This window comes from Macrobrachium nipponense, chromosome 10, assembly GCF_015104395.2.
Source record: "Macrobrachium nipponense isolate FS-2020 chromosome 10, ASM1510439v2, whole genome shotgun sequence".
Taxonomy (NCBI): Eukaryota; Metazoa; Arthropoda; class Malacostraca; order Decapoda; family Palaemonidae; genus Macrobrachium; species Macrobrachium nipponense.
Window position 1 is genome coordinate 87,572,800 of NC_087204.1, and position 26,879 is coordinate 87,599,678.

At 42.2% G+C, this 26,879-nt stretch overlaps 1 protein-coding gene across 1 annotated transcript in view; it reads left to right on the plus strand.

Annotated features, from left to right (window-relative positions):
* LOC135223737 (ras-related protein Rab-18-like) overlaps positions 1–26,879 on the plus strand; it is a 108,649-nt gene that overhangs the window by 61,795 nt on the left and 19,975 nt on the right. Inside the window, exons 2-3 of the mRNA XM_064262496.1 lie at positions 8,121–8,312; positions 17,278–17,403. Coding sequence (XP_064118566.1) covers positions 8,121–8,312; positions 17,278–17,403 — 318 coding nt within the window. The remainder of the gene's footprint in view (positions 1–8,120; positions 8,313–17,277; positions 17,404–26,879) is intronic.

Below are 26,879 nucleotides of genomic sequence, written 5' to 3' on the forward strand. Positions count from 1 at the left end.
GTTTTGTCTTTTTGAAAAAATACAAATTGCTTTTAAAATTTGCTATTTTAGTACATTTATAATAGCTGCACTACTGCAGTTTTATTTTGAAACTCAGTAGTAACAGCTTCATTGACCTTTGTTGTCACAAGTCAGTCAATCATTTCATTTCGTCAAAACAAACTCTGTCAGTTCCTTTGCCTGTTAGGTCTTTTCCTTTTAGCAGACATTTTGACTATTGCACTGAAGTTATTCCTTATGGTACCCCAAACCTTCCAATCTGTTTTCCTTGTTCTGGTATACATTTTTTTTTCATCTATTGGAAGCACATGCATCATAGTTATTCTTAAAAGCTTTTTAATATTTGCTTTCCCTTCTATATTCATCCTATTAGTATCTCATCTGCCATTTCATCTTTGACTAATACTCTTACTTTGTTGTCTTATGTCACTCCATTCCGTCAAAGTTTGTTTATTTGTGCCACTGCCATGTTTTTCCGTTCTTTGTTCCCTTAAACATTAGCGCCTGTATGCAGCAAATGTCCGCTTTTCTTCTTGCAAGGATCATTGTCACATCATTTTTCATCAGTCATGCTCATTTTCAATTGTGCTTCATCCCTCTTTTTCCTTGAGGATTCTGACAGAACTCATCACTATTGGCTTGTGATGTTGACTTGATGCATGTTATGCCAAACTCATTGTTAATAGATCAGCCGAATCCTTGTTTGTTCGATACGTAATACAAACCCTCGGTCCTTTAACAATAGGAAGGTAACTAGCGGCAGCTGGGACGGTCGTAAGCTTCGAACAGGGGAGAACGGTAGTTTAACTGCTTGTCCGATCGTAGCGCGTGCCCAAGAGGTGAAGAATCACTTTTGCTTTCGGCCGCGGGTGTGAAGGACGTGTTCATCATCGCTCTCTGCCCGCTTCATCGTCGTATGCTTTGTTTATATTGTGTTTTCTACTAATGGTTTGTTTGACTTGAAATGAAACTGTAAGTACACTGTTTCATTCCTTTATTACTTAATTATGAGCCAACATTGAGCTATCGCCGTAGATGCGGCGATTTCCGCTCTTTTCATGAAATTAATTGATACCCTTGAATTATGTCTCGGTGCCGAGGCGGGCCTCGCTCGCGCCAAGTCATGTATTTTGGGCGAAAGTGTGTAATTGAAAGATGTAAGTATCTTTTCCATTATATTTTGCCCTGTGCGTTCGTTACCGAGAGCGTGATTGCGCTCGGCACGAGCCTTTTATTTTTATGGATACAATGCATGAAAGTGGATACGCAATGCAGTATTCTTTTCATTTTCATTTATTAATTGCATCAAATTTAATTTTGGATTAATTTCCGCTCTTACCCGGGAATTGATCCTTACGATTTATTTTCTGTGAAAGTGAAATCGCAAGTGCAGTATTCTGTTTCATTTTCATATATTTTTTATGATAGCATCATATTATTATGGATCAAGTTTCCGCTCTTACCCGGGAATTGATCTTTCCCCCATTAGTTCTATGAAGTGAATCGCAAGTGCAGTATTCTGTTTCATTTTCATATTACTTTTCACTGCTGTGCGGGGGTAGAGGAAGCGAAGGTCTGCCAGGAAGTCGTCGGGAAGCTCTCCCGCGACTCCCTTGGTATCCGATTCTTCGTCTTCTTTCCTGACCCCCGCTCAGCTTCCTCGTTGTATTTTGTATTTGGGGGTCTCCTTGCATTCGGGGTGGGGCATGTCTCCCCCCCGTGCGTGAGGGAACCCCTCTTACTAATCTGTCTGTGCTACCGCAGGTGCTACATCCGTGGGAGACGACCTTGGACAGGTATGGACCACTGCGGCTGCAGGGCGTGCCTAGCATCCACGATCTGCTGCAGCGTCTAGCGAGGTCTGGGGCGGTGACCTTGGCACGGTCTACACTACAACCTCCAGCTGGTCTACACTCCCCATGCTGTGTCGGTGACGCCGTCTGCCGCTACTAGGGCCGGTTGCCGCCATACCGAGGGGGGTATGCCGCCGCCGCCTGTGTTTTCTTGTTGCCTGCCCCAGACTTCCGCTGTTCCAGCAGCTCGCCCCTGGACCGGCCGCCAGTACCCAGGTTCCCGCTGGCTGCCGATGACTACGAGGCGATGGCTGGGCCTGCTGTACCTGCCGCTGATGTTGTTGTGGCCCAGCCGCTCGCGCCGCTCCTGTGAGGCGTGTTGTGCGTGACGCTCCTGCTGTTGCTGGTCCTGCTGTTGCTGGTCCTGCTGGTGCTGGTCCTGCTGGTGCTGGTCCTGCTTTGTTGATGTTCCTGCCGCTCCTGCCGTGTCTGCCCCTGCCCCCAAGTCGTGTCGCGTCATGGAAGTGCTGGCCCCCCGGACTCAGGTCTTTCCGGACAGGTTCAGTCAGGGGCGTGTTGCTTCGGCAATTGGCCCGGCTCCTCCGTGGATGGAAGACCTGATGTCTGTCCTGAGGAGAGGCTTGCACGAAGAAGCTGAAGGTTGTCCGTTCGTCGTCTTCATCGTCTTCTTCGTCGTCTGCTGCCGCCTCTTCCCCTTCAACTTCTAAGGCTTCCAAGCTGAAAAGAAGAAGAAGGCTGCCTCCTCCCCCCCTAAGAAGGCTCCTTCGGGACCTTCGAAGGCCCCGTCTCACTCCGGTGTGACGGGGGGTTCTTCTGCTGGTCCCCCTGCTCCTTCAGGAGCGGGGCCCGTCTCCCCCTTCCGTAAGGAAGAGATAGAAGGGGACCAGAGGAGTATCGGTTAGCACTGGTACTTCCTCACCTGGTGGTGGAGCGGCGATGCCGCTTACGCCAGGTTTCGGCTCGGTCTCTCGTTCACGGGAGATCCTGAGTGTACGCTCTCCTTCGGGAGACCGTGCAGCCAAAGTTTCGGCGAAAAGACCGCGGCACGGAGCAGAAGGCTGGTGAGAAAGCCGCTCAGTGACTCTCGCCAGGCCAGCGGCCGCTCTCGCAGCGACCAGCTGGTAACCCGGGTTTCCCCCTAAGAAGACTCCTTCGGGAACTTCTAAGGGCTCGTTCCACGCCGTTGGACGGGGGGGTTCTTCTGCCGGTCCTCCTGCTCTTTCGGGAACAGGGTCCGTCTCCTCTTCCACAAGGAAGAAGAAGACGGGGACCAGAGGCGTACCAACTACCACCGGTACTTCCTCGCCTGGTGTTTGCGGCGCTGCGCTACGCCAGGTTCTGGCTCGGTCTCTCGTTCGCTGAGAAGTTCCGAGTATACGATCTCCCAGCGGGAGAGCGTATAGCCAAAATTTTTAAATTTTGGCGCCAGAGTTCGCTCGGCGCCAGGACCGCGGCACGGAGCAGAAGCTGGTGAGAGCCGCTCATGTGACTCTCGCCAGGCCAGCGGCCGCTCTTGCAGCGACCAGCTGGTAACCATGGTAGACGTGACGGTCTCTGACCAGCCACGGGCTGAGGCTGACAATAGGTCCCCCCGACCAAGGCTGGTACCAGCGGTTTGACGCGCATTCAGGACGCTCACCGGTTCTCACCGCGGGGGAAAACGAGCTCTGCAAGTCACCTGACCGCCGCTCCCACAGGGACCGCGCTGATAGGGCGACCAGCAGCAGCTCGTCTGACGCACGGGACGGGGTCGACGTGCTCAGTCGAGCCGCTCGCCACAGGTGAGCGGCACGGCCAGGCTGCAGATCGATCCCCACCGCGGGTTGGTGGTGATCGGCTGCAGCCCCCCACCCGTTTACACTGGTCCTGCCAGCGAGCGTTGGTGGGAGCGTCAGGTCTGTCTCTCCACTACCTTCAACTTCCTCGGGTACGCCGAGAAGAGCGAGGTAGCTAGGAGTGATCGTGAGAGGTTGCGCCGCTCACGATCCCGTCACGACGCCGCACGTGCAGGTATGGTCTTAGGACCAGCCAGGACGTCGCGCAAGTTTGATGGAGGCAACCGTCAGGGATCTGTGCTGGTCCTTCTTCTGGGAAGGAGGAGGTCTTGGGAGCTGCTCTTGTTGGAAGGACTGGACGGTCCTACTCCTCAAGATGCTGTAACTTCCGAGTTCAGAGTAACTTTGCCCAGGTTATTGCACTGATTCGTCAGCACAACGACCTGGGGAGAGGATCGCCGCTCCACAGCTCAAGTCGTTCTCGAGCCCAAGTAGGGAACCAGACTGACGGTGGGCTTGCCGCGATAAGAGCTTCTCGATTCGGTTCTGAACCAGGAGAGCCTCTCGTCTCCGGACGAGAAGGCTCGCTCAGGTCTAGCCGGTCGGGCAAGCTACTTCCCCTCCTCTGCCGCGACAGCGGCGTTTTTCAGGGGTGTTGCAGCTCTTCTTCCCCCCCCCCCCCCCCCCCCCCCCCCCCACCCCCCCCCCCCCCCCCCCTTCCGTCCTCCTGAGAGGTTTCGATCTCGACGAGGACTGGAATGAGTCAGAGGACGGTTTTGGCTCTCCGTCAGGTGTCGATCAGCCCCACTCAGACGAAGTTCACAGTGGTGGCAGATGCTTACCTACAGCACTAGTTCGTGACCCTCCTCGGGGAATGGGGGGTGGGAGGAAGGCCATCGCCGCAAGGTGATGGCTGCTCCTAGTCTCGTCTCCAAATGCTAGTGCCGCTGGAAGGGCGAGCAATATCCTTTTCCTTCCCATTCCCTCTCTACCTTACGGCTACGAGGGAAAGGGGTAGGATCCTACAGACTTCTCTGTAGGATCCCACGATTGGGGACTGCGCTACCGGGGGTGGGGACCTTCGGGTCCTACCTGACGTAACCCCAGTCGTGGAGGAGGGACCCTGCACCATCTCCGATTTCTACGGGAATCGAGAGAACACCAACCGATATTCGTTTAACGAATCCGGTGGGGGTTTCGCTGGGCGCTTAGAATTCTGCAGAATTTCTAGCACACATGGCGAGACCACTGTCCAAGGGAGTTAGAGAGTATTCCCGATAATTGTTACCACGATAATCGGGGATCTCGCCAAATGCTCGAATTCCTCGGAGGGTTCTTAGCGTTGGAAGAAGACTGTCGCCGAAGGAAGATATCTCACAGTGGCGGCCAGCCCTGGATTAGAGAGAACGGACGGGAATATCCAGTTTGGCTTGAATTTTCGTCTTCGTTATTCTGTGCACCATTGAAGCTTTCCTTCCGGGAAGACTTCTTCTCTCTCTCTTCTTTAGAGATCGAAGGGCGGTCGATCTCCATCCTTATTTTGTTTTCTTGAAGGGAAAGAATTTAGGATGGAGATCGTTGTTCAGAATCCTACAAATATACTACGTATATTAACCTCGCGACATGATTCTGCTAAGCAGTTGAATGGTCCGAGGGGTAGGCGCATATGTGGGGGTTACTCTACGGATTTGCGACGTAGACTGGAGAAGTATTCGAATTGAAACTGCAACGTCGGGGTTGCCTGCAACCTCCCTGGAGGTTTCCAGTTTTTGAATTTTCATTTTATTACTTATGGCTGGTTGTTTTCACAACAACAGACCATTTCTCTAAGCTTTTATATTTACCCGAAACATTCGTTTTCGCAAAATAAATAATTAAATTGCTCGAGCATATCTTTTTATGCTCGGCTGGTTTTCTTAGCCGAACGCATTTCCTTCGTGGAAAGGAAAGGATTACTTGGCAACTCAGGATGACGACTGTCAGCGACAGCTACTGCCGTATTGAATTGCCCGAGAGATTTTCAGTACCAGCTGCCGCTTCGAGATGCACGGTTTGGTTATGTCTTTCTCACCTGCTTTGATTGAATACCAACCGTATCTCTGCCCAACAATCACGGACTTAGGTCTCTGATTAACGGGGATTCTCGCATACATGAATGACCATCTACTGCTGTGACACTAGTATTCATCGTCTTCGGTATTGCAAGAATTTAAAACAGAGATCTATTCAACTCTTATCTTTCTGTTTACCGCACGGTAACAGAATTCTGTAATAGTCTCTTGCTGCATCGTATCGCGATAATGCGAATGATTTTTGCGGAATCTGAGTTTGTCCTCAAAATATCTCGATTCGGAGGTGGTGCAATTGTCATTGTTCACCCCGGATTAGCAGATGTATTGAAAGACATCGCCTACTCCCCACACCTGCCAGCTCTACTTCCAAACGTTCAGCCCATGAGAAGCAGTTTCTTCAGGCGGCTCTCCCCTGTGTGTTTCATTACTGAAGAACGCCCCGCTTTCATTGCACACCGGACAGCAATGAAATGTGCGGTTAGCGTTTTCAGTCATTTGTAAGCACAGGTTCAGAAATCTTGAGATTCCTTCTCTCGATTCAGCTGGAAGACGTAGGTTGCATTCATTGCCTACCTTCGTCTTCAACGTCACATAGTGTTGTTTCTCCTTAAGCTGAGATTCAACGTCTATGAGATTATCTTGCCATCAGGGACCTCGGTCTTTTGAAGGCAATTGACTTTCGCCTTTTGAGCTTATGCATTAAGAGAATCATCACCCGCGCCGTCCGCATCGGTGACTAACAAATATATTATTTGTTTGGTCACTCAGCATAACTCTTAAAGGGCGCAGGTGACGTGACTTACCCGGATGCTTGGACAACTTGCCTCACTACCGATTCCGAACCAGTCAGTCGGCAGCTGTCAGAGCGCCCGAGTCAGTTACGAACTTATGCTGTGGACTTAGTTCGGTTGTTCCAGAGCAATCATTACTTCGTCTTAATAGCTTGTCAGTATGAGTACTGTACATAACCAAAGTCCGAGAAGAGGGATAGGTCATACGACTATTCCCTTCTTTTCGTCTTAGGTAACTGCATGACTTTTCTTGCGAAGTCAAGCACAGGGGATGGGGATTTGTGACGCTCGATTTCGTACCGATCTTCGTAGCGAAGACTCAGAACCCTTTGGTAACTGACGATTGGTTAAACAAGTCTTTCACAATACCCTCCCTAATGGACTTCACCGCCTCCGATACGAAGGCTATGCTGCTTTGTCCTGTGAAGGCGCGACGGAGCTGTCTGAAGAAACTCGACACCCAGGATGAGTGTGGACGCCTCTTCATCATTCTCCTCGCGTCCGCAACAACTTCTCCGTGGCGCAGGTAGTGAAGGCAGGGGAGGGCCTGGTCCAAACCGGACCGCATGCACCTCCTTCTACCTTCGGGATATTGCCCACATGTCCTTGGATCTTTTTCCTTGGGAACCGTGGTGGTTGCTCAACAAGTTGTGTAGTTAACCCAGACCCTCGCAGGCTGAACAGCATCGGAGTCCTGGTGTGACCGTAAGAATGGATGAGTGAATGAGAGTGTGACTGGCTTCTCTTCCCATCTTTTTCTCCCCTCTACCTCTGGGTAGAGGGACACGGTCGTCACCCTGCTGGGTAAGGACGAGATGCAGGTGAGCTACTCAATAGAGCACCATCCTATCCCTTTCAGTAGGGATAGGAGTAATATCCACCACTTCCTCCAACAAGGGGGAGGAAGTGGATGCCAACTTGAGACAAACCCATCATTTTATGATTGTCTCTTGCAAACAGGAACAAGTTCTGCTTGCTGGTACGAAGAGATACGCTTGCCTCTCTTAGTACTTGGCCCAGAGGTCTGACCATTGATCCTGCGGTGCACACCCCGATCAATTGGACAGAGGTTTGGATCCCTCCCTTGCTCTTACGACCAGGGAGGCACTCCAGGCTTGGACGAACACCAGACTGTTCACCAAAACGACTCAGATTCCTCCCACCAATAAGTGAGTCTTCCTATTGTTAAAGGACCGAGGGTTTGTATTACGTATCGGAACAAATGACAATTTGTCGAAAATTGCATTTTTCCTAACTATACAAACCTGAGGTCCTTTACATATAGTCCCACCTCATTCCACCCCTCACTCTGCAACTTTTTGCATGGGCCTAAAGCAAAAGTGATTCTTCACCTCGCGGGCGCGCGCACGATCGGACAAGCAGTTAACTACCGTTCTCCCCTTGTTCGAAGCTTACGACCATCCCAGCTGCCGCTAGTTACCTTCCTATTGTTAAAGGACCTCAGGTTTGTATAGTTAGGAAAAATGCAATTTTCGACAAATTGTCATACTTTTGCTGTTTTGATAAAATGAAGTTGATTCTACAATTATCAAACACACTCATCATCATTTTTTATTTGTAATTTTAAACAGAGTAAAAGTAAACAGTATGCCAGAATGTAATTGGTAAGTTGTAGTGTTGATAAAGATTTTTATTATTTTCCAACAGGACACAGCAGGACAAGAACGATTTCGAACATTAACACCAAGTTATTACCGAGGTGCTCAGGGTGTGATACTGGTATATGATGTAACTAACAGGAATACTTTTGCAAAGCTGGATATGTGGCTGAATGAGTTAGATACATATTCAACCAAAACTGATATTGTGAAGATGTTAGTGGGTAACAAAATTGACAAGGTTCGTATTCTTCCAGTCATTTTACTGTGTTAACTTACAGAATTAAATATCAAGGATGTTATTTCTGTTGGTTTGCTTTTAAAACCATTGTTCCTTGAAAGTAAATTAAAGAATTGGATAAATAATTCTTGATTTTTTTTACTTGGAATAGAAAGAAATAAAGAGGTTTTGTTTATTTTAATGGAGACTACTTAATTTTCTTAATTATATGCAAATACCGTGTATTTGTTCTGGTATGTACTGGTATTACTGTTACCTATAGTTGCTGTCAGCTGACCTGTCATTGGAATATTCTCTTCATTCAAGTTTGTCACGGCAACACTGCTCATGGTATCAGCTGTTGATTGGCATAATTCCATCTTATTTGAATGCAAACAAATAGACTTTGAAATCTTACCAAAGTACTCCTTTATATGGAGGACATGGGATGATACCCAAAAATGCAAAAACAACTTTATTGGTAAATACTATGCCCCTTTTGAGTTCCTACAGATATATGCACCTGGTCCTTAATGATATAAAACGAAAGAACAGTAAGAACAACCAGAAGAGGGGGAGGAAGAGGGCTGCAGGAAATGATCTAACCTAACTTTCAGATTCAGAGCTTCAGCTGAATCTAGACTGGTATATTGCTGTTTTCCAATGTGGCGGTTTGCACTTATCTGATGTAAAGTTTCTTGTTTTTAAAACAATATACGCATATATTAAGCAGCCATCCTGTAAAATGTATGAAACTTGTAATTATGCTAAATGAGTTGTCTGCATATTTTTTAAAAGTGATTGTTATAGGCATTTTATAACAGATATCCTATATACGGTCACCGCCCTACTTTCAAATATTCAGGTTATGAACATTCAAGGATATGAACAGACGAAGTCTCAAGTTCAAATTTTGCTGTGAGCACCCATTGTGCTGTTATGAATTTTTCCAAAGAACAGAAAAACACAGGGAAGAAGAACCTGTTCCTATAACCCCTTCCCTAATTACCCCAAGTATTCTCATGATTAGCTATATGTACCATGTATGTCCCCCCCCTTGACGAGGTGGAGGTGGGTGATGAGCCGCTTTGGAGTCCACTGCAGGGAGTGTATGCTTCTTTACACCTACACTCATGTAGTGGATTCAACTGAGCATTGGGTCCTATAACTCCTTTACTCCTCCTAGAAAGTTTGGTATAGCACCATCAAACTCGACCGTCAACAAAATTTGAGAGAAATGTGTTTTAATCAAAACTTTGGCATATGAAAGAACATATTTTACTGTGTTCACTCTGGTAAAAGATAAATATGTAGAGCTCTTAGTATTCTGATGAAGTCAAGTGAAAATATTTAATTAATCTGTTGATTTTTTACACAATAAACATGCCCTCAGCGCCATCTACTAACAAAAAAATAAATAAAAATCTTTCACAACGATACGAATTAAAGTGATATTTTGACTTTAGTAGAGTATCTTGAGATTCAAAATAACATTGTCCTATATCAAGAGAATATCTTTATGCTAAGTAGAAGCAAGAAAATCGCTTTGATATGACTTCAATACACAAAAATAAACTTACCTCGCAATCGTCCTCGGCTGATTTCCAAACTAAAACATTGACTGCTATTTTTTTATTTCTATAATACAACAATAGTAATATGAAAATACATTCAATATTATTGGATGCAGTGAAGTAAAGCATAACTTTTTAAAAGATCTATGGATAAGATGCATGTTCATTATGCTTGTATTTTATCAAACGATACCAGAATATTACATACGCTAATTTTATATCTCATGTATCATGCGTCCCCCTTAAAATTAGCTCCAAAATTAGGTGTTCAAAAGTCGCATGATATGCGAGTATATACGAGATTACAGAACTGTAATATTTGAAAATTAATAAACCTTTTTTCATCATAAAAAATTTTTCTGGGCTCAGCCTGTGTCGCTACGTGAAATGTCCCTTTAGCACACATTTCTAAGGTATAAATATTGCTATAATACCAGAGAAAAAAGCTAATATGGAAATGCCAGAGTATTCTGGCTCGCTCACCTTATTTTAAGGTGTCGGTATGGTTTCTGGGGCGAGTGAAACCACTACCAGAGGTCCTTTGCCATTTAGATTCATCCTACTTCAATATCCCTCATTTACAGAAGAGCCGATCTAAGGCCCACTTCGCTACCGTTACGGCTAGCGCCTCTGACATCAATCCTTTCGATAGCACGACCCACACCGCACCTTTGTTTTCTGCTCTGTGTTGTGTTTTCCCTGGAATTCCTTATTATTCGTCATGGAACGTCAAGCTTCTACTGCAAGAGCCCCTGCTCCTTCTTGCCTCCAAAAAAAGACAGAGGCCACTCCTCCTGGTAGCAGCAGTAACAAAGTCTCGCCCCAGAGGATTTTACGTCGAGGACACCATCTCCAGCCACGGGGTGTTGGTTGACACTGGTGCCATGCAGTCGGTGTTCCTGCCATCAGCAGAGGGCCGCAGCTGTGCCCCCGACGCCTTCGTAGCCGCCAACAGAACCCCCATCCGCTCCTATGGCACTAGGACCCAGACCATCGCGTTCTTGGGCCAGACGTACTCCTGGCCCTTCATCATTGCCCCTGTCAGCACCTCCTGAACACCAAGACCTGCCTCTCTTTCCCACTCACCACAGGACCCATGGCGCCCACCATCTGCTCCGTTTTTTCCCACAGGCACGCCTCCCTCCTACAAGAGTTCCTGGATGTCTTCCAACCCGAGCTTCGCCAGGTGGCAGGGACTGCGCCCAAGCACAGTGTATACCATTACATCTACACCAAGGGCCCCCCGACCCATGCCAAGTTCTGCCTCCCGCTGAAGCTCCTTCAGGAAGCCAAGAATGCGGAAATGGAGCAGATGGGCATCTTTAGGAAGGCCGCAAGCCCCAAGGTGTCCCGCCTCCACATGGTGAAGAAGGCAGACAGTACGTGGAGTCCCTGTGGCAACTACCACCACCTGACCTCGTCACCATGCCCGACAGTTAGCCCCTGCCAAACACGTAGGACCTCACCAGGCCTCTCCACAGAGTAAAGATCTCTTAGATCGACCTCTTAAAGTCCTATTTTCAGGTTCCCGTCCATTCCAAAGACGGTGGTAATCACACCCTTCAGATCCTTCTTTTCACCTCCTACACCTTTTGGCCTGCGGAACACCAGAGCCACCTTTTAGTGCCTTATGGACAGCATCCTCAATTACTTACCCCTCTGCGTCTGCTATGTGAACAATATATTTCCCAGATCACTGGAGGAGCACCTAAACCATGTCTGGGCTGTACTCAAGCGCTTGCAGGAGAACAGGCATGTTGTCCGTTTCGACAAGTGCACCTTTGGCACGGAGAAGGTGGATTTCCTCAGCCACAAGATCACCCCAGCAGGAGTACATCCCATGGCATCGAAGGTGGCTGCAGTGGAGAAGTTCCCAACACCGACGACAGTCAAGGCCCTCCAAGAGTTCATTGGGGTGGTGAATTACTACAGAAGATTCATCCCGGACATCGCCCGCACTGTGTGTCCTTTGACCAAGGTCTTGAAGGGAAAGCCAAAGAAGCTGACGTGGGGAGAAGCACAACAGCACACCTTCTACTGCACCAAGTCGTCCCTCAGCAGAGCCACAACCCTGGCTCACCAGGACCCCAACACGCCCCTAGCACTCAACACCGATGCCAGCAACACCACATGGGGCGCCATCCTGAAACAGCTGGTCAACGGGGTCACCACACCTCTAGCCTTCTTCAGCAGGAAGCTGAAACCCACCAAGACCCACTACACCACCTTCGACTGTGAGCTCCTCGCTGTCTACCAGGCCATCTGCCACTTCAAGTACTTCCTGGAAGGTATCCCATTCACCATAAAGACAGACCACCAGCTGCTGGTCCACGCATTTGTCAAGGCAGGCGATGCTTGGTCCGCAAGACAGCAATGTCACCTCGCAGCCGTCTCCAAGTTCTGGTGCTCCATTGAGGACCTAGTGCGTGAACAAGCTTCTGACCCCGAAGTATCAGCCTTCCGTACCACCATCACCACCCTGTAATGGGAGGACATTCCCTTTGGCCCTTCCAAGGCGACGCTCCTCTGCGACACCAGCACCGGCCACTCACAATCCCTGATATCCACCTCCTGGAGGAAGCAGGTATTCAACATGATCTGCGTACGACAACCAGACTCGTGACAAAAAGGTTAGTTTGGCACAGCATCCAGAGGTACTCCCAGGAGTGGGCCAGGAACTGCATTGTGTGCCAGAGCAGCAAGACAGGAAGGTACACCAAATCGGGATTAGGTATCCAGACGGAGATTCAGGCATATCCACGTCAACATCGTCGGCCCCTTCCCCCATCCGACAGCGCCAGATACCTCCTGACGGTAATCAGCTGCTTCAGAGTGCCAGATGACATCACTACAGACTGGGGAACCACCTTCACCTCAGAAGTCTTGGACCTCCCTGGCACGCCTGATTGGGAACAAGACCATACAACCACGGCCTACAACCCCACAGCCAACAGCATGGTGGAAAGGACCCACTGCTCCCTCAAGGCCTTGATGGCACGTTGCACAGGCCCCAACTGAAAGGCACAGCTACCTGGGTCCTCCTTGGCCTCCACACCACCCCAAGAGTCAACAGCGACCCGTTACCACCAGAGAAGGTTTACAGCAAGACCCTGATAGTGCCAGGTGAATTCTTCCCCGGTGACAGCAATGACCCCGATATCCCATTGGCAAGACTCTGGCCAGCCGCCCAGAAATTCGTTCCCTGCCAAGAGACCTACACTGACAGTAGGAAGCAGTTCCGACCGAGGGCCCTGGACTCCTGTAAGTACGTCTTCATACGGAACCACGCCAACCATCCCATCCACCCCTAATGAGACCCTACCGAGGACTGCACCACGTCATCCTCGTTTCACTCGGCAGCTGCGAGGACTATCTCTCGATAGACAGAACGAAGACGACCCCACAGAAGGCCCTTGCAGGACACAGCCCCACCAGAATCCGACAGCGCCCCCAGACATGGCTGGGGCCACCCGAGGAAAGCAATTGAACCCCCTAGGCCCACCACCAGGGGCAGCATCCTGCTTCCCGACTCACCAGACAAGGAGGACCCGGAAGACGTTCCCTGACAGATGGAATTTCAAACCCCCGGACTCCTCCCCGCAACATTCCGCTGACCATCAGCCAACAATTGTTACTTAACCCTTTAACGCCGATTGGATGTATTAAACGTCAACGAAAATTGTCTGTCGTGTGCCGAACCGACGTACGAAACGTTGACGAAAGAGTTTTTTTAAAAATTTGCGGAAAAATAGTTATAGGCCTACTAGGCAAAAACATTTGAATCACACGCCTTGGGGAATGCTGGGAGTTCACGGATCAAGCTGTTGTTTTGTTTACAATTGTTACCCAGGCGTGCAAGCGCGAATTTCTTTCTTCTTTCACTAAAAAACATCAGCGACATATCTCAGAAATTATTTCATCACTTTGACATAATTTTTGCACCATTTTATATTAGCTGTTACATAGAGTTTTATATATAAAAATGTGCGCAATTTCATATAAAATACAACGAAAAACAACTCATGGTTGTAGCTTTCATCAGTTTTGAAATATTTTCATATAAATAACGATAAGTGCCAAAATTTCAACCTTCAGTCAACTTTGACTCTACCGAAATGGTCGAAAAACGCAATTGTAAGCTAAAACTCTTATATTCTAGTAATATTCAATCATTTGCCTTCATTTTGTAAAATTGGAAGTCTCTAGCCCAATATTTGGATTTATGGTGAATTTATGAAAAAAAAAAATTTTCCTTACGTCCGCGCGGTAACTCTTCTGAAAAAATCCTAAATTTTTTTGTCCGATTGTCGTAATGTTTGCACCATTTTAAGTTAGCCATTACATAATGTTTTATATATGAAAATGTACGCAATTTCATGTAGAATACAACAAAAGACAATCCATGATTGTAGCTTTTATCAGTTTTGAAATATTTTCATATAAGTAACGATAAATAGAAAAAATTCTACCTTTGGTCAACTTTAACTCGATCGATATAGTTGAAAACTGCAATTAAACGGGAAGTCTCTAGCACAATATTTCGATTTATGGTGAATTTTTGAAAACTGCTTTTTTTTACGTCCGCACGTTACGAATTCATGCATCATATTGTGATAATATTTTCTCTATGTTGCTTTGATCGTTTTACAATTTGTTATATACCAAAATCATCGCAATTTAGTGTACAATACAGCGAAAAAATAATTAACGCATTAGCTTTAACTGTTTTGCTCTCAGCGCGATTTGTGTATATAAAATTTATTTTTCGCGCCGCCATATATTCCAATATTTATATATGATAGATATTTTTTTCATTTCTGATGGGTGCTTACTAAACTTAGGGCATTGACAAAAAAAGGAGCCAAAAATGAACTCTTAATCTTGAAAATTAAGTGTGCTGTGATTTAAAAAAAAAAACTTTTTCCGCTTCGGCGCTCACTTGCGAACGCCGCCGGCATACAGGAGACACTTTCGGAAATACCGGCTCAGCGTTTAAGGGGGCCGGCCGGAACCTCTATATATGGAGGTATAGGGCAAAAAATGCAAAGTCATGAAAAAATTCATGGAGCTTCATATGGCAATTGAGAATACGTATACGAAATATTTCGTCAAAATTCCTCTTACTTTCGTAGTTACAGGGTAATTAGTTAACGTAACTCAACAAGCCTAAAACATTGATCCGTACAAGAAAATGCAATATTTCTTCTATTATCGTAAATTTTGATAATTATTGTCAAAGAAATTGGGAGAAAGAAATGGCATCTGTAGACATTCCCCGAGTCGAGAAGGAGACTTCAGGCTCAAGCTACCAAGTCCAGTCCTGATTTAGTGCGATCACAGACGTCAAGTAGTCTACACGTTCCATTTCACGTCTGACATTCGCCTGCTTTCAAGTATGTTTATGTATGTTTCAGCAAGAATTTCATTATGCCAATGAGGAAAAGACAAGGGAAACATCTCGCTAACATACAGACGAAGAAAAATCGCTCAAGTATTATTACAGAATATCATAATATATGCGTAGTTAGTGAATATATGCTTAGTTAGTGAAGAGAGAGGGGAGGGTTGCTTAGTAACGCCCCCGTCTTGCTTGACAGCACACGTCACACTGTGCCTAAGGCTACGATCTTTGAGCAAAGAGATCTTCATTTATGATAAATAACAAAAGTTTTGGTTTTTAATACCCAAAATGGAATATGAAATTCATAATTATCATGATTATTAAATTGTCTTTGTAAAAAAGTGTACGCCTTCGAGTTTCACCTCTTGATATTCTCTTGCAATTACGTTTGTTTATCTTTGTTTCGGGCAAGAATTTCATCATACCAAAGAGGAAAATACAAGGAAAACATCTCGCTAACACAGAAAAAGAAAAAATTCGCTGTAATAAGCAGAGTTAGTGAAGGGGAGAGAGAGAATTGCGTAGGAAGGAGTGCCCCCATCTTGCCTCAAGCAGTGCCCCAGGCTGCGATATATGAGCAAAGGGATCATCATTTATGATTAGATTTATGATAAATAAAATAGTTTTGGTTATTAATACACAAAAAAACAAATATACATTCATAATAATCATTATTTATTAATATTGTCTTTATAGAAATACGAAGGAAAACTTTGAACGCCCGTATCTCAAAACTGTACTTATTGACCTTCAAAAGCTATCTTCTCACTTAGTTTTAAAGCTATAACATTGGAATTTGGTATATAACTCAGAAAGACATTATAGAACAATCAAATAGAGCCCTTTTTTCCAATTTTTGTTTCGTATTTTTTTTATAAATTTTTTTCTCCTGATTTATAGGGTTTATTTTTTGACCATATTGAAAAATTCATATCTAGTAAAAAAATGACTTTTAGAAAAAAAACTCTCCATTTGATTGGAGGTCTACATCAGGTCTATATATGGTAGTAATCCCAGGTCTTAATATTAAATATCAAGGGAGGAGATAGAATTTGAAAAATGGTTATTTCGGGATAAATCGCCCCTGGCGTCACAAAACGAAGGTCAGAGGTGAAAATCATATGCGGTTTGGAGATGTCCCAAGTCACCTTATTAAGTGGAATGAATATCAAAGTCCTGTCCTTAAAAAAGGGCATTAGCCGGCCGGCCCCCTTAAGGTTAATCATTGTCTTGGGGGGTGGGGTGGGAGAGGAGTATTTATAAGGACAGCTTTTTGCCAAATGTCCGTCCTTCCTCTGTACATACTTTTTATGCCATGTACTAAAATGTAGAGCATTTTACGGCCTGTCTGCCGATATATATACTATGTAAAAATATACTCTGCACAAAAATATATGTATATTTTCAGCTGCAAAAAAACAGTCGCAACTGGGGCTCCGTACCCTTTTGTATGTGCGTGCGTGACGGACACTATGTTTCTGTCCGTACAGCTGCCTCATATACAGCCGTCCCTGTTCAATAAAGTTAGTTAGAGCTTTCTCCTTGTCTGATTCCAGTCCTCCCATACCTATTTTTAGTGTGTATCTATGGAAGCATGAAAAAATGTATTTATTGTGTGTATGTGTTCCAGTATGAGAGCATGTGCCTATGTGTAGTTTTTAATTTAATTTTTATTTGTTCATCATTATACAGAATGACTTATTGGGTCAGAGTACTTGGCCTCAGGCTTAGACCTGGTATTTTATTCTAATCCTTTGGGCAGCTAATTGATCTGGTTAAACTACTTTAATAATATTTTATTTGTTAGGAAAGGCTATCTAGACTGGGAACTGTGTACAGTACTTGGGGCCATTTCATATTAGAGCTCATTGTGTTGTATTAAAATGTTTGATATGAATAGAGCAAGGGTTTGTATTTATGGAACATTAAGAATTAATTTTACATGGGTCTTTGTATATTGTTAAATTTATTAAAGTGCATTACAATACTTTAATATTTAGTGTTATTTCAGGAGAAAAGAGAAGTTAGCAGAGAAGAAGGCCTTAATTTTGCCAGGAGACATGCAATGTTGTTCATAGAAGCATCGGCTAAAACAAAAGATGGTGTGCAGTGTGCCTTTGAGGAACTTGTTCAAAAGGTAATGGAACTTGAAACATTCATGTAACAAACAAACAAAATTGTTTTCAGTTTTGTTTAATCCAACTCCATCAATTTGCATGTGCCTAAACCTGTAGTCAGCATCTCATGGTCACTAAAAGAAGAAAAAGACAACTCACTTGACCAGGGAGTCCTGTGGGCTGTGCCTTTGGTGGTAATTGAGTTGAAATTAAAGCAATTTCCTTTGTTTTCATTGTGGAGGAGTTATGGGAGTTTCATTTGACAACGTCCTAGAGAGAGAGAGAGAGAGAGAGAGAGAGAGAGAGAGAGAGAGAGAGAGAGAGAGAGAGGATGTAATTGTTGTATGGATACTTAATGATTGAATTGGCTGTTGGTGAGTTCTGGGTTGTCTGCTAGTGCAGCTGGAGTTAGTTGTTAGAGTCTGTGTTTCAGAGAGTTTTTGGTCAAAATTGGTGATGGTCAGTAGTGTTGGCAGCAGTCTATTGAAGGCATTGGAAGTCAGTTAAGTTTTGTGTGTTATTGATTTGTTGTTTAGTTGTTGTTAAGTTGATGTATTTGCTTTGGAGTTGTTGTGCTTGTGGGTTTCTGTTGAGTTATTTGTGAGTTGTTATAGTTGAGGGTTGTTGGGAAGCTGTTGTGGTTTCTTGGTGTGGTTGTGAGTTGTTGAGGGTTGTTGTTGGTGAGCTGTTGTGATTCCTTGGTGTTGTTAGTGGGTGTGTGTGTAACCTTTTGGTTTGTTGTTTTTGTGTTGGTGGTAGGTTGTGCAGTGGTCCTTTGTTGTGGTTGTAGTATTCCTTGTTTGTTGTTGTGTTGTTGAGTTGTGGTTGTGATCCTTGTTTATCTGCTGTGTCGGTTCTTGGTTGTTGTTAGTGTCTCAGCGACCTTGACCAGCGGACAGCACAGCATAGCCTGGAGTATCTGGAGTTGGGTGAGTACATGTGTTTGTGTGTTTTTTTTTTCTTTTGTTCTTTGTGTGGGTAGGTCAATTGTCCTGTGTGTATTCAGTAGTGTAAAGAGGAAAGTGTGACTGAAGGTGAGTTTGGTAGCTGGATTGATTAGGTTTATGTGGGGGGAATTTGCCACTTGTTTTATAAGCTTGTGATCCCACCACATCATCAGGCAAGCAACAGCTTGTTGGTTTTGTTCCCTAAAATGATTAAATTTGCACATTTATTTTTTAGATTGATAAATTTTCTTCTTTCACATTTCAATTGAATTTTAGTGTATGTACATCTGGTGTAAATTTGGTGAAATGTGTCTCATTAATATGTATTTTATTTGAAATTACAGTAGTATGTCCTTTTGATGTGGGTTGTAAAGTCTGATGTTTGGGTTACACTTATTATAGTTTATTATTACAATTTCGGTAAGTTTTAGTGTTTTGCATAAGTTCAGTGGCTGCTTTATGTTTATATATTTTTGTAGTTTTTGGTCCAACTTTTAATAATTTAGCCCCAGGATCTTCAGATAGCATTAAAACTGGGCTATTGTTTATAGCGTAATTGCTGTTTCGTCCTGACAGGTGTTACCCTCCATGGTGTGTGCCAGCACCCGATGGTGACTAGATTAACCCTTTAACGCCAATTGGACGTATTAAACATCGACAAAAATTGTCTGTCGGGTGCCGACTAGGCCTACTAGGCAAAAACTTTTGAATCACGCACCTTGGGGGAGGCTGGGAGTTCACGGATCAAGCTGTTGTTTTGTTTCAATCGTTACCCAGGCGCGCAAGCGCAAATTTCTTTCTTCTCGCACTAAAAAGCATCAGCGACACATTTCGGAAATTATTTCGTCACTTTGACATAATTGACATAATTTTTGCACCATTTCATATTAGCCGTTACATAGTGTGTTATATATGAAAATGTGTGCAATTTCATGTAGAATACAACTAAAAACAACTCATGGTTGTAGCTTTTATCAGTTTTGAAATATTTTCATATAAATAACGATGAGTGCCAAAATTTCAACCTTCGGTCAACTTTGACTCTACCGAAATGGTCGAAAAACGCAATTGTAAGCTAAAACTCTTATATTCCAGTAATATTCAATCATTTCCCTTCATTTTACAACAAATTGGAAGTCTCTAGCACAATATTTCGATTTATGGTGAATTTATGAAAAAAACTTTTTCCTTACGTCAGCGCAGTAACTTGCGAAAAAATCCTAAATTTTTTCGTCTGATTGTCGTAATGTTTGCACCATTTTAAATTAGCCATTACATAAAGTTTTATATATGAAAATGTGCGCAATTTCATGCAGAATACAACAAAAAAAACCCATGGTTGTAGCTTTTATCAGTTTTGAAATATTTTTATATAAATAATAAGTGCCAAAATACCAACCTTCAGTCAACTTTGACTCCACCAAAATGGTCAAAAAACGCAATTGTAAGCTAAAACTCTTACATTCTAGTAATATTCAATCACTTACCTTAATTTTGCAACAAATTGGAAGTCTCTAGCACAATATTTCGATTTATGGTGAATTTATAAAAAAAAAAGTTTTCTTATGTCCGCGCAGTAACTCTTCCGAAAAAAATCAGAAATTTTTTTGTCCGATTGTCGTAATGTTTGCACCATTTTAAATTAGCCATTACATAAAGTTTTATATATGAAAATGTGTGCAATTTCATATAGAATGCAAGTAAAATCAATCCATGGTTGTACCTTTTATCATTTTTGAAATATTTTCATATAAATAACGATAAGTGCTAAAATTTCAACCTTCGGTCAACTTTGACTCGACTGAAATAGTAATAAATCGCAATTGTAAGCTAAAACTATTACATTCTAGTAATATTCAATCATTTACCTTTATTTTGCAACAAATTGGAAGTCTTTAGAACATTATTTCGATTTATTGTGAATTTATGAAATAAACTTTTTCCTTACGTCCGCGCGGTAACTCTTCCAAAAAAATCATGAATTTTCTCGTCCGATGCACCATTTTAAATTAGCAGTTACATAAAGTTTTATATATGAAAATGTGCGCAATTTCATGTAGAATACAACAAAAGCAACCCATGGTTGTAGCTTTTATCAATTTGAAATATTTTCATATAAATAAACGCTAAATAGAAAAAATTTGTCTTTCGGTCAACTTTAACTCGACCGAAATGGTCAAAAAAATTGTAATTGTAAGCTACCAACACTTACAGTCTAGTAGTATTCAAACAATTACTTTATTTAGCAGGAAGTCTCTAGCACAATATTTCGATTTATGGTGAATTTTTGAAAACAGCTTTTTTTTTTACGTACGCTCGTTACGAATTCATTCATCATATTGTGATAATATTTTCTTTGTGTTGCTTTGATCGTTTTACAATTTGTTGTATACCAAAATCATCGCAATTTAGTGTACAATACAACGAAAAAATAATTAACTCATTAGCTTTAACAGTTTTGCTCACAGCGCGATTTGTATACAATTATATATGAAATTTTTTTTCCGCATTGTCATATACGTATTCCAATATTTGTATATGATAATATTTTTTTCATTTCTGATGGTTGCATACTAAACTTCAGGCAATGACAAAAAAAGGAGCCAAAAAATGAAATTCTTAATCTTGAAAATTAAGTGTGCTGTGATTTTTAAAAAAAAAACTTTTTTTTCCCCGCTTCGGCGCTCCCTCGCGAACGCTGCCGGCATACGAGAGACACTTTCGGAAATACCGGCTCGTTGTTTAAGGGTTAATATCAAAGAAATATCTTTTAGCCTGGTCTTGTAGCCAGATATGATCCATAATGATCAACACTATGACAGTGATACAGTATAATGAACTCAAAGACAAGAAAGCATTTTGTCTTGTCTTGAGTGAAGCTGTATCCAGTTTCCTACATCAAATGCAGAAGAAGGTGACTATTGTGCATATGCATTGGCCATCTTGTTTTATTATTTGGCTGGTTAAAAAACCAAGAACCATTACCTCTGTAGTCAACACAGACTAAGGAGTCTCCAGCCAGTGCTCCTCATTTTAAGACGTTTCAGTTAATTTTTTTCTTTAGGGATCATGAAATCTCCAAAATTTGAAAGTTAAGTGCATATTTTTAAGATTAAAAACTGTAGAACAATGGTTTGAGGTTATGTTTGCTATTGTTTGTAGTCCATATCCTAAGATTATATATCTACCTAAAACAGGTAGTTACCAAATGTTTCAGTGATAAGTCCTAGAAGTCAGTAAACTGGCTACACTATTTTGTTTTTATATAGCCTACATATCTAGCATGACCTAAATAAAACCCAAGACTGGGTAATTCCTTATGTCAAGAGGTAAACTTTTATGAATGACCATATCAGACTACAGTATTCTCCGTATTTGCAGGGGATGGGTACCAGACACTCCTACCGCAGACACTCCCACGAATAGCTCGAACCCACGAATAGTTAGAACTCTCCTAAAAAAATGCTTATACCTTCCTATCTTGAAAGTTCAAATACTTAAAGTTATATCTACAAAAAATCATATATCATGAATTGGTATTATTTATATAATTTCAAAGTCATGAAACATTTTACCGTTAGAAATATATATAACAGCCAATAACAGAGAGAGAGAGAGAGAGAGAGAGAGAGAGAGATGAGAGAGAGATGAGAGAGAGAGAGAGAGACTTCTTACGATATCAAAAGATTGAAATAACTTCTGTAGGCAACACTTCTTCCCCTCCCATAAATACATACAGGCGGTCCCCGGGTTACGACGGTCCGGCTTACGACGTTCCGAGGTTACGACGCTTTTTCTTAAATATTCAATGGAAAAATCTGTCCTGGGTTACGACGCTTGTTTCCGAGGTTACGACGCTGACATGCTTCCGACGCTCCGACGTGAACGACGCTTTTAAAAAAAACGCATACTAAGATAAAAATCCTTAATAGTTTAGCACAGTATATTAATAATAAGTTTTCTGGTTAGATTACAACAAAAATTTTGAGGTTATGATGATTTTCGACACTTTTATGTCGTATTTTTCTGTTTTTTAGTGACGCCTCATATGCGGAAACTAGTTTCGAGCGAATGAATATATACTAGCTTGCGGTGCGCAAAGTTTACATATAACAGTCCAAAAGCGCAAATAATGAAAAAATCATTGCTTGTTTCCAGTAATAATAACAAAAACGAAGTTTCTGGTTAGATTACAACGCAAATTCAACCGTATCCAAAGAGAGACATTATCCAGTAATTTGATCAGAGAGAGAGAGAGAGAGAGAGAGAAGAGAGAAGAGAGAGAGAGAGAGAGAGAGAGAGAGAGAGGCGTCTTCCGACGCTCCGAGTTAAGGACAGAAAAGTGTTTCGTTTCGTTAAATTGGCCTCTGACTCGTGCCAGTAAATGTTTTGTTGATACTAATAATATAAGCCTATTTAAAGATACGTTTACTTTATTAGTCTATATGATACGTAAATAGTAATCAAACTGTTCTTGTAGCCCTCAAGATTTGGCAAAATCGAAGTATCCAAGAGAGACATTATCCAGTACACTGGAATCTTTGACATACATACGAATTTAATTTGTTCTGTTACCATCGTCGTATATCAAAACACTTGTATTTTAAAGCATTTTTCCCCATTTTAAAAATAATGTAATATGTATTAATCCGTTCGAGCGCTATGAAACCACACCTAAAAACACGCTATATTACATATAATATACACAATTGTACACAAATAAACGAGTAATAACACACACAATAAAAAAAAGAAAGAAGGAATTTTACTTAATCACAATGAAAGATGACGTGAGGCCAGCAGGGCGAGGAGGTAGGGAAGGGTGGCAGGGAACGATTTTGCTCTCTTTTTTATTTACGTATGTACACTAATAACTACGTAAAAACACCAAATGAAATAACATTGCTAAACTAATTTTTATTTATATTTTTTAATCAGTTCATAGTTTAGAAATAATGGTGATGCCTTTGGAAGGTTTTTATAGCTTCCTTCTGCTTGATGATCGTGGATATTGTAGAAGGATTTCGACCATACTCGTTTGCCAAATCGATGATACGAACGCCACGTTCATGCTTTGCTATAATTTCATGTTTTGCTTCCATCGAAATAATTTTTCTGGGTTTTTTCTTATCACTGCTATGTATTTAGCTTGGGACCCATGGTTAATAATAAAATAGACAAAATAACACGAAAAATAGGCACAAATACAACACCCGAAAATTAAACAACGACGTGAACGTGTTTTTTTACGATGCAGCACCAACAAACAGACTGAATGCCATTTATCGGTCGCCTATACAACTATCACATTGTAAAATCGTATCTCAAATATTTCGTTGTATATCAAAGCATGTATTTTCGCAAATTTTCTGTTGTATCTCAAAAACATTCGTATATTAGGGCAATTGTATGTCAAGGTTCCAGTGTAATTTGATCGAGAGAGAGAGAGAGAGAGAGAGAATGAGACGAGAGAGACGGAGGAGAGAGAGCAGAGAGATTCGAGAGAGAGAGAGAGAGAGAGGTGGCTTGGCAACAATGGTCTTGGGGATTGACGTAACGTTTTATTTTTCTGAACAGATAGGACAGAGAAGTGTTCGTTTCATTAAACACAAGCCTCTGACTCATGCCAGGTGAAATGTTTTGTTGATACTAATATATAAGCCTATTTAAAGATACGTTTACTTTAATTAGTCTATATGATACGTAAATAGTAATCAACTGTTCTTGTAGCCCTCAAGATTTGGCAAAATCACTGCAGGTTGTACATAAAACTTCAAGAATGTAGTGTCACCAGAGGATTACAATAGTTTTTACCTTCAAGAACCAGCATTTTTTGATGAAAAAATAACTCCAGGTTGTACATAAAACTACAGGAAACAACATGTAGTGTAACCAAAGGATTACAAGTAGGTTTTTATAACTTTTTATTAGTTTTAAGACATATTTCCAACGTCGTTCCGGCTTACGACTATTTTTGGGCTACGACGCGTCTCAAGAACGGACCCATTGTAACCCAGGGACTGCCTGTATATCTTTTCCAGAGAAGAGAGTAAGAGGGCTGAACAAGTTATATATGTCGTCTATCAGTTCTTTTGCTGAGAGAGAGAGACACCAAATGCATACCTTATGTATCACCCTACAGTCGGCGCAAAAAAAAAACGAACGCCCACTACATTTGTAAAACAGATCATAGCAATGATATAAAAAAAGGAAAATAAAAGGGAAAAATTTTTAGTTCACTTATATTTTTTTCAATACTTAGACATTTCTCCATTATTTTTGAGTACAGCTTTAACCTTCTTGGCATTGAATGTGCTAAATCTTTGAAATATTGGTGCATCCATGTCTTCAAACCAAAATTTACGGATGGCATCCTTCAATTTGGGGAGGGACGTTTTCTCATCTGCTAGTGCCTTCAGTTTTCCGTTTCATGTATGCCCAGCAATTTTCAATTGGGTTTAAATCTGGTGAATTGCCTGGCCAGTCCAATTTCTGAATATTAAATTCCTTAAGAAGGTTTGTGACCTTGTGAAATCGGTGGCAAGGTGCTCATCTTGCATAAAATACATGCATGCCCAAAAGTTTCCTTGTAAGGGACTAATTCATTTTCTAAGACATTTTCATAAATCTCTCCATTCATTGTCGTGCTCTCTGGGAGAAAATATAATCCCCCACTACCCCCATATCCGCTGAAAACATCCCCATACCATCACATAAGCTGGATGTTTCACAGTCTTGACTGTGTATTTTGATGCATAGCGGTTAGATCCTTGGGGCCTCCTTACTTTTTTGCCAGCGCTATGAATAATGTGGAAGTTAGATTCATCGCTAAAAAACTACCCTTTCCCAATCCTTTTCAGTCCACTTCAAATATTTTCTGCAAAAAGCCATCCTTTTTTTTTTCATAGGCTTAGTGAGGAGTGGCTTCTTTGCTGCAAACACGACATGGGAGACCAAGGTCTTTCTGCAATCGATGTTGCACAGTCCGTTCAGATACGTTCCTAAGCAGATCAGGGTTTTGAGACTTCAAAATTTTGGCTGGCATTGATGGATGTTCCATAACAATCCTTTTAAAATGTTATCCGTTCTTTTTGTAGTTTTTCGTGGCCATCCCTGAGCCTTTCTTCCGCTTCAGTGATGAATCAAGGTCTCCTGTCTTGGAGCGTTGCACCACAATGAGACGGTGCTTTTAGAGATTCCCGAGCTCTCTTGCAATAGCTGACATTGACTTGCCAGTTTTCCATAGGGTCACAATTTCTGCTTTCTTAACCAAGGATAAGGAAGTTTAAGCCATAATTCATTAGCTAGCGCAAGAGCAAATAGCGGTGACGAAAGCGTGAATGGGGCAGGAGCGCATACAATGACATCCGACCTTCGGGACAGCTTGAGTATCACTGAAGTGCATTAGTAACTCATGGTACCGAACAGCGAGACAATAGAGGCTGCCAGACGAACGATAAATTGGGGAAAATATATACTTCTCGGGCGGAAATCGCAAGAAAAGTCCGAACGCTTATTACATAATAATATAGGGAGTCGTTCGCTTTTTTTTTGCGCCGATGTACATCAAATTTACCTTAAATTATTATCATATTACTATATCAATCTTAGAGATTGTATTAATATAATTTCAAAGTAATCTAAAAACATTAGTAACCTTAAAGGTATATACGTACATGTATGTTTCTAACACTTGCAGCCAAGAGAGAAGAGAGAGGTTACCCAACATATGTATCTTGTGAGAGAGAGAGAGAGAGAGAGAGAGAGAGAGAAGAGAGAGAGAGAGAGAGAGAGAGTTGTCCTTACAGTATTTAAAAGACTGAAATGGAAAGATTATTGTATTTAGAATACTCACATATGAATGTTGTAGTTACAGTTATAGTATTATTATTGGAAAATATTAATAATAAACTTATTACATGCACCATATGATCTCATCTCAGTAAGAGAGAGAGAGAGAGAGAGAGAGAGATAAAAACCATTAAAATTGTTTTACCATTATATGGCACTGCTCCCCTCCCCTGTCACATTACTTGACATATTTGACAGCTTCCCAGTCCGAGCTTCTCTGGAGTTGAGAGAAGGAAGGAAATGGATACAAAGAAATAAGAGAAGGGAAGAATTTTCTTTTGAAATTACAGTTATGTTATTATTATTATTTGAAATATTAATACATAAACACATACATCTACCATAAAAATTCTCTCACCTCAGTAAGAGAGAGGGAGTTATCCTTATGTAAGTGAAATGAAAGGTTATTTTTATCTCTTTAACCCTCTTACGCCGAAGCGGTAAAAAAAAAATTGTCTCCCTGTGTGCCGGAGGTGTTTCAGAGTGAGCGTGGAAGCGGAAAAAATATTTTTTTCAAAAAATCACAGCGCGCTTAGTTTCAAGATTAAGAGTTCATTTTTGGCTCCTTTTTTTGACATTGGCTGAAGTTTAGTATGCAACCATCAGAAATGAAAAAAAATTATCATTATCATTATATAAATAATGCGATATAAGATAGCGCAAAAACGAAATTTCATATATAATTGTATTCAAATCAC